Source organism: Petaurus breviceps, unplaced genomic scaffold (genome assembly GCF_028583685.1).
Source record: "Petaurus breviceps papuanus isolate PSGF00001 unplaced genomic scaffold, PetGlider_PUasm1.0 90822, whole genome shotgun sequence".
Taxonomy (NCBI): domain Eukaryota; kingdom Metazoa; phylum Chordata; class Mammalia; order Diprotodontia; family Petauridae; genus Petaurus; species Petaurus breviceps.
The window spans coordinates 3,674,786-3,685,261 of NW_027187351.1; the positions used below are offsets into that span (position 1 = coordinate 3,674,786).

At 39.5% G+C, this 10,476-nt stretch overlaps 1 protein-coding gene across 1 annotated transcript in view; it reads right to left on the reverse strand.

The window, feature by feature from the left end:
• The window catches only part of PKHD1 (PKHD1 ciliary IPT domain containing fibrocystin/polyductin), a 669,991-nt gene that overhangs the window by 618,066 nt on the left and 41,449 nt on the right, over positions 1-10,476 (reverse strand). The window contains exons 8-11 of the mRNA XM_069070581.1: positions 8,201-8,275; positions 3,239-3,303; positions 1,881-1,920; positions 1,024-1,094 (exon numbers count right to left, since the gene is read on the reverse strand). Of these exons, the coding sequence (XP_068926682.1) occupies positions 1,024-1,094; positions 1,881-1,920; positions 3,239-3,303; positions 8,201-8,275 (251 nt within the window). The remainder of the gene's footprint in view (positions 1-1,023; positions 1,095-1,880; positions 1,921-3,238; positions 3,304-8,200; positions 8,276-10,476) is intronic.

Here is a 10,476-nt window from a genome sequence, read left to right on the forward strand (position 1 = left end):
GAAGGAAGGAAGGAAGGAAGGAAGGAAGGAAGGAAGGAAGGAAGGAAAACAAAAGGAGAGGGAGGAAGGTAAAAGGGAAAGGGAAGGGAAAGGGAAAGGGGAAAAGAAAGAAAAGAGAAAAGAAAAGAAATTTCCTAACAATTACAGCTGACCCAAAGTGTAATGGATGCAGTGAGAGCACTGCAGGTCTTTAGGGAAAGGCTGTAAGATTATCTGTGGGTTCTGTTTTAGGCTTCAAATGGGTGAGCTACCCTATGAGTTCATAGTTTTAAAAAGTGATTTTCCAACTTTCAGCATTTGTAGGAGATGTAGGGGATTTAGCCACCAGGTGGCAATGTAAGAGCTCAGAGTTTATATTAATAAATCAGGAGTTGCTGAAAGTATATTCATAACTAAAATAAAAGAAAGATGGGCTACTGGGTAGTTAATCTCTTCTTTTCCTCTAAGACACTTGGCAGGGTGAGGAGAGAGAAAGAGACTAAATATACCTTTTCCAGAATCCTTCACTAATTCTTATCTTCATTTTTTCCAATATTTTTATTTAAATATTTTTCCTACTTAATAGTATTTTATTTTTTTCCCAATTACATGTAAAGAGAATTTTCAACATTCATATTTATAAGATTTTGAGTTCCAAATTTTTTCTCCCTCCCCCTCTCCTCTCCCCCCCTCCCCAAGATAGCAAGCAATCTGATATAGGTCATATTATGTATGATCACATTACACATCTTATCTACATTTAACTCATATCCACCAACAATATCAAGTTCCTCCATCAACTGTTAAAATGAGGGAGTTGGACTAGATAGCCTCTCATGTCCTCTCTAAATCTGTGATCCTAATATAGTCACATGGTTCCACCCATAAAAATCCTATTCATATTTACATCCACAACACACTAAGGCATACATTCACCATTTAATGGTGTAAGAGACAAAGGATAAGAGGATCCAGATCTTGGATGAGATGTAAAAGCAGGGATAGGGGAGCAAAGGCATTAACATATATGAAGCAAGGTCATACCTGAGTAAGTCTGATACAAGAAAAGGTCCTGTTTGGCACTGATCAGCCATGCATCTTTGTGTACAGTTGACCTTCAAAAGAAGATAGGGTTATAGTTGGTGCAAAGACCAAAGCATCCATTGAATTATCTAGATTGCTATTTTCCTTGATCAAAAAATCCCGCTTCATTTGGGGGCATTTCTAACCTTAGTAAGCAAAGTAAAATGAACTCAAATTTTGGAATGAAATTTTAACAGAGCATTTATATAGCATGCTAGTTGAAAGAACTACTTATGTGAAGCCTAGAGAAGGGAAGACTTGGGGAAGGAAGCATGACGGTCATCTTCCAAGTATGTGAAGGACCTATACGGGGAATAGGGATTAGATTTATTCTAATGGACCCCAGAAGGCAGAATCAGAGGCAATAGGTGGATGTTTTGGAGAGGCAGATCATACATGTGTAAGAAAGCCCCCCCTGGACTCATCTGGACTCAACTGCAACAGAGAAAGACTCTTTCTTATCTGAGTCTCAAAGCTTCCCTGAAATTTCAGGTCTTATTGCTTCTTTCACCCTTTATTTGGAAATTTTCATGCTCTGACCCCTTGAAGCATCTCTCTTGCTTCAATCCTTCCTTCCTATTGTCAGCTTGAAGTAAATTCCACTTGCTCACTAATTCATTCTTTAGTTCTAACCCTGCATCGTCACCCACCCCCATTTTGTTCCTGCAAGATATGGATGGAGTATCTAAAGTACTTGAGAGTGTTCTTCTAAAGCTCCCAGTTATGGGCAAAAGTGTAACAGAAATACAGAGGACCAAAAGCATATGCAACTCATGCAAACCCGAGACAGAAAGATTTGCATGCTGCACAAGACTTACATCCCTTTGTTAAATATGGAGAAGCTCACATTCTGTGAACCTGTTGGCCAGAAAATATGGTATTTGGTACAAGAGTCTGAAATAGATTACAAAGTTAGAAACTACTCCCCAAATTCAAGTATTTGAGAAAACAGAAAAAGATTACCCAAACCCAAATTATTCCTAGGGTAGCTAGGGGACACAATGCAAAGAGTGCTGGACCTGGAGTCAGGAAGATTCTTCTTGCTGGGTTCAAATCTGACCTCAGACACTTATTAGCAGTGTGACCCTGGGCAAGTCACTTAGCCCTGTAAGCCTCAGTTTCCATATCTGTAAAATGAGTTGGAGAAGGAATGGCAAACCACTCTAATATCTTTGCCAAGAAAACCCCAAATGGGATCACAAAGAGCTGGATACAACTCAATGACAACAAACTTTTCCTAGAAATAGCAAATAGAAGCAGATTGATTAATTAGGACCACAAGGATCACCCTCTCTAAAGAATAAAAGAACAAATAAGAATGACAGCTCACCCTAGTAAGCAGCAATCTCTTAGTCTGTCTCTTCACAGAAAATTAATAATAATAGGTAGCATTTAGTAACTACTATGTGTTGGGCACTGCTAAGTGCTTTACAAATGTTATCTCATTTATTCCTCACAATAACCTTAAAAATTAGGTGTTATTTTCCCCATATTACAGTCAAACAGAGGTTAGGTGACTTGCCCAGGGCCACACAGCTAGCAAATGTCTGAGGCCAGATTTGAACTCAAATCTTTCTGACTCCAGGCCCTGCACTCTATCCACTACACCATCAAGCCACATTTACATAGTGCTTTCAGATTTGTGAGGTACTTTAGACATACGATTCCATTTGGTCCTCACAACCACCCTTCAAGGTAAGCGCTATTACTATCATCCTCATTTTATTTGTTGTTGTTGTTCAGACAATCAGTTGTGTCTAACTCTTAGTGACCCCATATACCATACTGTCCATGGAATTTTCTTGGCAAGATACTGGAATGGTTTGCCATTTCCTTCTAGAGTGGATTAAGGCAACCAAAGGTTGACTCACCCAAGGTCACACAGCTAGTAAGTATCTGAGGCTAGATTTAAGCTCAATCAAATCTTTCTGACTCCAGGCCCAGTGCTCTATGTACCCAGTCACATAGTTGCCTCCTGTCTCCATTTTACAGATGAAGAAATTAAAACTAACAAAAAGTGACTTGTCCAGCATCACATAGAGAGTAAGTTTCTCACACAGAATTCAAAGTCATATCCTTCTAATTCTAGCACCCTATTCTCTATACCACACTGCCCATATAAAGAGGAAAAGGTTGGCAAAAACTCTTGAAACCAAGTGTCCTTTTGCCAACTGACCAATGTAGTGACCTTCCACCCGACACTGCAAGGCTCCAAAGCCAAGGTCCTCCTCAACTGGATACCTGTGAAGACACCAAGAAATGGGAACATGAAACATCAGCAAACAGTGTAGCGGTCACCCCAGGAGAACAGAATTCCACTGAGGAAAAGGACAATAGGATCATATGTTTAGACTGGAAAGGGACTTTACAAAATCTTGTAGTCCAACCTTCTCATTTTGCAGAGGACGAATAAAAATAGTATATAAGCCAGGGAAAACTGGCTGCTAATGAAAGTGAAGTAGATATGTCCTTTAGCCAGATTCTGGTTGGTACAGAGTTGTTTGCATGCTGTTTCCTCCATTAGACTGTGAATTCCTTAAGATTACCTACTCAATAAACTGCAATGGCTCCCTATTGCTTGAGTTTTCAAATATGTAATACTCTGTGCTTGGTATTCAAACTCCTTCATGACCTAGCTCCCTCCTACCTTTCCAGTTTTCTTATACCTTACTCCTCAACACACGCTCTTCCATCCAGTGACACCAGCCTCTGGGCTGTTACATGGACAAGACACTCCATCACCTTAGTCTCAGATATTTTCCCTGGCCATCTCCCATGCCTGGAAGTTCTTCCTCTTTCCTTCCAACAACTGACCTCCCTGGCTTCCTTGAAGTTCCAAATAAAATCCCACCTTCTATGAGGTCTATGGTCTGACATAAACATCCACCCATTGCCTCTGGTTCTGCCTTCTGGGGTCCATTAGAACAGATCTAATTACCATTCCCTGTGTAGGTCCTTCACATACTTGAAGATGATTGTCATGCCTCCTCCCCCGTCTTCCCTTCTCCAGGCTTCCCATAACCTTCTTCTCCATCTCTTCCCTTCCCTCTGTTAATTATGTCCTATTAGTGTTGCATAGAGCTTGCTTTGTACATGTTTGCATGTTGTCCCCTCCCTCACTTTGGCTGTAAGGTCCTTGAGGGAAGGAATTGTCTTTTGCCTCTTTTTGTATTCTCAGTGTTTAGCACAGTGTTTGGCACATAGTAAGTGCTTGATAAATGTTTATTAAGTGATTGAGCAGGGACTGTGTTTTTCCTTTCTTTGTATTCCTAGCACTTTGCACAATCCCTGACACATTATAAGAGCTAAATAAATAACTTATTGACTGACTGACAAGACAAAACCATGAGTCAAAATTATCATGTAGTGAGAAAAATGTGCATTCTGAGTGCATCTCTGGTCATTCTCTTCGCCACTAACTGTACCTTTTCTCATGCTACACTTCCCATAGCCCCGCCACCACCACCACCATCACCACCATAACCCTGGGCCAGGAAAAGGAATTGGTAGGCTTCTTGCTCTTTACCAACTCTTCCAGTCCTTCCCCTCACCATCACATGGTAACTTCTCCTCTGAGATTCTTTCCATCCACTATGTATCAGCCTATCCACCTCCTAGTGACAGTTATCCACTTGCCCTCTAGTTATTCCCCCCCAACCTTTCTTAAGGATCTCAGTAGCTTAATCAGAGTCTTATTTTCTTCCCCATCACCTGTTTTTACACTTGAAGGGTTCAATTTTCATCTTGAAGACCCCTCAAATAATCAGTTCATCAACCTCCTCAAATCCCATGGTTCCTAAGCCTTTATTATACCTAGACCACATAAAGCCAATCAATCAGCAAGCATCTAGCATGCACCTACTATGTGTGCCAGGTACCATGCTAGGAACTGGGGATATATAAACAAAAATGAAATAGTGCCTACTTTCAAGGAACTTACAAAGGACTGGGTTTAGGAGTAGGGATGAAGAGGGAAAGACAGCATGTAAGGTCATAAGCAAATGTATGATATATTCAAAATAAACATACAGTGGTGGGGGAGAGTGTTAACAATTGGCAGAATCAGAGAATGTATCTTAAAGGAAGTGGCATTGTGCTGATCCTGAAGAGGATTCAAGGATTCCAAGAAGCAAAAATGAAGAAAGACATTATTCCAGGAATGGAGGATAGACTGTACAAAGGTACAAAGATGATAGATGAAAAAACATCATATATGAGAAAAAACGAAGTTAGTCTGGCTAAAATATAGAATGTGTAAGGAAAAGTAATGTGTAACAAGTCCAGAAAGAAAGGTTAGAATCATATTATAAAGATCTTTAAATGACAAACAGGAAAATGAAGATTCTTGATCCGGACAGTGACATGATCAGACCTGCACTCTATTTGACAGCTACATGTAGGATGGATTAGAGAAGGGAGAGGTTGGGTACAATGAGACCATTTAGGTGGTTACAATAGTGTAGGCATCAGGGTAGTGAAGAACTAAACTGAGATGACTTTAGCATAAATAAATAAAGGGGTATGGATAGAAAAGATGTATCTATAAGACAGAAACTGTTCAGAAATGGGAGACAAGTAATTGTGAAGGGCAAAGGTTGATTCTGAGAGTGTGAAACCTTGGTGATGGGATGAAGTTCCTTTAATACAGACGTTAGGAGGAAAGATAAGTTTGAGGGAAGAGTAGAATAATATGACTTCTGTATTGAACATGTTTGGTTACAGATAACTATTAGACATTGTGTCAGAGATGTTCAGTAAGCAGCTGGAGATGCTGTACTAGAGTTCAGGAGAACGAAGAAGGCTGATAAAAAGATTTAAAAGCTATCCTGCATAGATACAAGTTGAATTCATGGGAACCAATGAGATCACAAGGAGAAACTGTAGAACAGAAGCCTGTGTTTACAGCTTGTTAGGTTTTTGCTTTTCAGAAAGGTTCTAGAATAAACCTTCAAACTGTATCTACACTCATGATGAAACACACTATCCATCTCCAGAAAGAGAACTGATTATTCAAACTACAGATCAAAACCTATTTTCTTTCTTTCTTTCCTTCCTTCCTTCCTTCTTTCCTTTGCTTATCTATCTATCTCTCTATCTATCTATCTATCTATCTATCTATCTATCTATCTATCTATCTGTCTGTCTGTCTATTTATCTATCTAGTTAGTTATTTTGCAACTTGGCTAATATGGGAAATTTGTTTGAATGACCAAACATATTTGTAATGGGCTTTGTTTTAGGGGAGTATTTGGAATGGGAAAATAATACAATGCTAAAATTTTTAAAATATTATCAAAAAGTTGTTTCTAGAGTCCATTTGTAAATTTTTTCTACCAAGCTGAAAGGAAGGAAGGACACAAGCATTTAAAATACTCACTATGAGAAGGACACCTGGCAAGTGAATAGAGCACTGAGTCTTGAGTCAGGAAGACCTGAGTTCAAATGTGACCTCAGATACTTACTAAGGGTGTGATCCTAGACAAGTCATTTAACCCTATTTGCCTCAGTTTTCTCATTTGTAAAATGAGCTAGAGAAGGAAATGGCAAACCACTCCAGCATCTTTGCCTCACAAAGAGTCGGACACAATTGAACAACAAAAAATGAAAAGGAGGGTTTGCACATGTTAGAGAAGCAATTGCCATCAAACACATAAATAGGAATATTTTTACCTGGGGTAAAAACTATTGAAGGATAGAGGGAAAGGGGAGCAACAGAACAGATAGTCCAAATATGGGTACAGCCACTCAAGAAAACAAAATCTGGCTTTTGCTGAGGATCTGTAAGAGCATGCAAGGTGACAGAACCCAGGAAAGGGGGCGGGGTAGGAGCAGTTGAGCTTTGCACCATCTTGGGCTACAGAAGGTCACAAGACAAAAGGTGGATACTCAGTTGGCCCAGGGAGGGAGCATCTTTCCATGACTAAACTCCTGATGTAGTATAGTGGAAGAAAGATTTGATTTAGTGCCAAAGGACCCTGTTTTGAATACCAGCACTTTAATTCACCAGTTATATGACATTGAGCAAATTCCTTTATTTCTCTAAGTCTATTTCTTCATCTCTAAAATAAGGAGTCATGAAAGGAATTACTATTTTCTGTTATATTAATGATCCACTATTAATAAGGATCCAAGCTTTTTATTTCCTCATTCAAGGACCAGCCTCTATGGGTCAGTCAATCAGTCTTTGAAGGGCATGACTGATAGAGAAGATTGCCCCAATCCTTAGGGTACATGATCCTCAATCTTGGGCAGGATACCACCCAACCAGGGGACCTTATTTCTGTTTGAAGTATAAACAGAATCCAATGTAGGTGAATTCCTGCCCCAAAGCAGTAAGTGCATGTCTTTACATGTACCGATCAATTGGAATTTAGGGTGACTCAGCTCATGAAGGAGAGAACCAACCAGAGTGGTCTGGGTAGAGATGAATTCCTTTGTCCAGATTTCTGGAGGGGGCTGAATCTCATGATCAGGTCACATTCTCAGAAGGAGGAGCTACAAACTTTTAGCCCACTCCCTCATTAATTGTTCTCCAATCAGGGTTGATTTTCACCTGTCAGGAGAGTTTCCATTCTCTTCACAGCTTTGTCTTTGGTTACCAAAAGAAACCACTGGCCATCAATTTATTTATTTTTAGTCTAATTTATAAATTGATAACTAATTACCCAGAAACTCTGTCTCTTGGGCTTTTCATTCATCACAGTTATAATACCTATGCTACCATAACAGAGTTATGAAATTCAAGTAAGATCATGGAAAATGCTTAATAAGCCTTAAAGTATGATGTAAATGTGAGTTCATGGTTTTATACACTAGAAAAAGGTGTATGTGTGTGTGTGTGTGTGTGTGTGTCCATATCCTGTATACAGGGATATGCTGGCAAATATTCAACAATGTGCTGTCCTGGAGGAGAAGAGTTTATGTACTTTGCTTTTAAGTTTAGTTTGCATTATTATCATTTATCCCATCACTTTCTTAAGTTTAGACAATCAACAATGTATTGAATCAAGGCCTAATGTGTAGCTTTACTGAGTTCCAAAGTGCAAAGCTGGCTCTGAAAAGTAGGATCCAGTACACCTTTACCTGAATATATGCCTCTCAAGGTATACTTTCCCAAGGAAAGGAAAAAAAATCTCACCTGTTTCCTGTCTCTCTGTCCACAAGAGAGCAGGGTGTGATCCATTCTCCTCCTTGAGCCTGAAGAGTGAGTGGGCTGGGTGAGAAAAGCAAAGAAAAGGAAATGGTATCAGTGTGGAAGGCATTGGGTGATTCCCACTGCCTTCCCTGCAATAATTCCTGACCTGACCTCCTTAACAACATCATGTTTCTCATGCTTCTAGATCAGGGTTCTTAACCTTTTCAGGGCCATTGGAACCCCTTGGGAATTTGATGAAGTCTTTGGACTCCTTCTCTGAATCATTTTTTGCTTTGTTTTGTTCTGTTTTTAATTAATAATTGAAGGAAATGCTCACAAGATTTCAATAACATTTGAGTAAAAATAAAGATGTAGTTATTTTTTCCTATCCAAGTTCATAGACTGCAGAAAATCTATCCACAAGTACCTGTGGACTTGAGGTTGAAAACTATTGTCGAGGATAACATAGGATGGTGTGTGATTATAGGAAAGTGAACTCTTATCCCAGAAAATAATGCTGAGCCTACTTCCCAGTTCCTTTAAGGTGAAGATAAAAGTAGGTAATAGAAAGCATAAAGCAAGCTGACATTAACTCTAGCCTGAGCTGTATTACCTGGAACATAGGTACCATAATCTTATCAACTCATCAACTCATCATGCCCTCATCTATCCAACTTTCTTGCAAGTATCCTATACAAAGTCACAGCCTCTTTGCATCAACCATGGTATATAACTTTACCCCTGATAAATTAGTGTGCTCAGAAATCAGGTAGAGATGAGACCATAGGGGCCTGTCTGTACATAGGCTTATATTTTACAAGGCAAATTCCAAGTTTGGTTCCCACTTCTTTCTAGCTCCAATCATGCCTTGTGATCTTTTCTCTGTACACACAGGGGAATTCTACTGATAACTACCATACCACAGCCAGAATTATAGCTACTAGAAACAGTCAACTCAATTTACTCCTTTACCAAGGACTAAAATAGAACAAAATTAGAGAGGTAGAATAGAGGAGATGATAAATTGAAGGAAAAGGTTCCTCTTCTTTTTTTTCTTTTTGCTTTTTTGAAGGGGAGAGGGCAGGGCAGTTGGGGTCAAGTGACTTGCCCAAGGTCACACGGCTAGTAAGTGTTAAGTGTCTGAGGCCGGATTTGAACTCAGGTCCTCCTGACTCCAGGGCTGGTGCTCTATTCACTGCACCACCTAGTCACCCCAAGTTCCTCTTTATAGTAATAATTGCTCTCCAGATGTGAAGGAGGAAATTGAGATTCAATGTGCAGATCACCTAAACATACACATGTCCTTTGCCCTATATAACACTCTTTAAACTAGCTTCATTTATTATACAATTCCCATTTTATAGACCAAGGGTGACCAGACTTCACAGAACAATTTGGATTCAGTCAAAGAACCACACTTAAGGACCTAGAGAGCCACATGTGGCCTTGTGGCTGCAGGTTCCCCACCTCTGTCACAGACCTTTTTTCAGACACCATCATTTTTAAAACTCTCAGATTTGTGATTACAATGCTCTGGCCCCTCTACAAATTTTCCATATCCTTATTAAGTTATAGGTCCCCAAGATAAATGTGGCATTCTAAAAGAAATTATTAATCAATCAGCAAGTATTTTTAAGTATCTATTATATGCTGGGCAGTGTACCAGTCCCTGGGGATACAAATATGAAGAAGGAAACTGCCTGGCCTCAAAGAACGTTCATTCCATTACTACTTTGTAGCAAACAAGTACAGCATTAGTACCGCAGCATCTTGGAAAATAAAGATACCTGATAAGTTTCTCTCCTTCACCTTCCATTAGGAACCAAGGAAAGCTATAAGTTGAGGTCAGGAAGGGGTAAACAACATTCCTGGCTTATGTAAAGGACTAAGTCGCAGAGCCATAAGAAGTCATATGCCCCTACAGGAATTTTATAGGGTAGATGTAGCACTTTGTCTCCATATCTATAGCAGACTTTGACTTTTTGTGTCTCATGGAACCCTTTAGCAGTCTGGCAAAGCCTATGGACCCTTTCATAGAATAATGGTTTTAAATACATAAAATAAATTGTGTAGAACTACAAAGGAAAGCTACTATATTGAAATCAAAATGTGTACAAAAGCAAATATTTTTATCAAAATGTTTAAGAAATCAAGTTCATGGACCCTAGGTTAACCCCTCATACTATAAAGAGGCTCTCTATGTCCGTGTCTCCATGTCTCTATGTGTCTGTGTATCTCTCTCTCTCTCTCTCTCTCTCTCTCTCTCTCTCTCTCTCTCT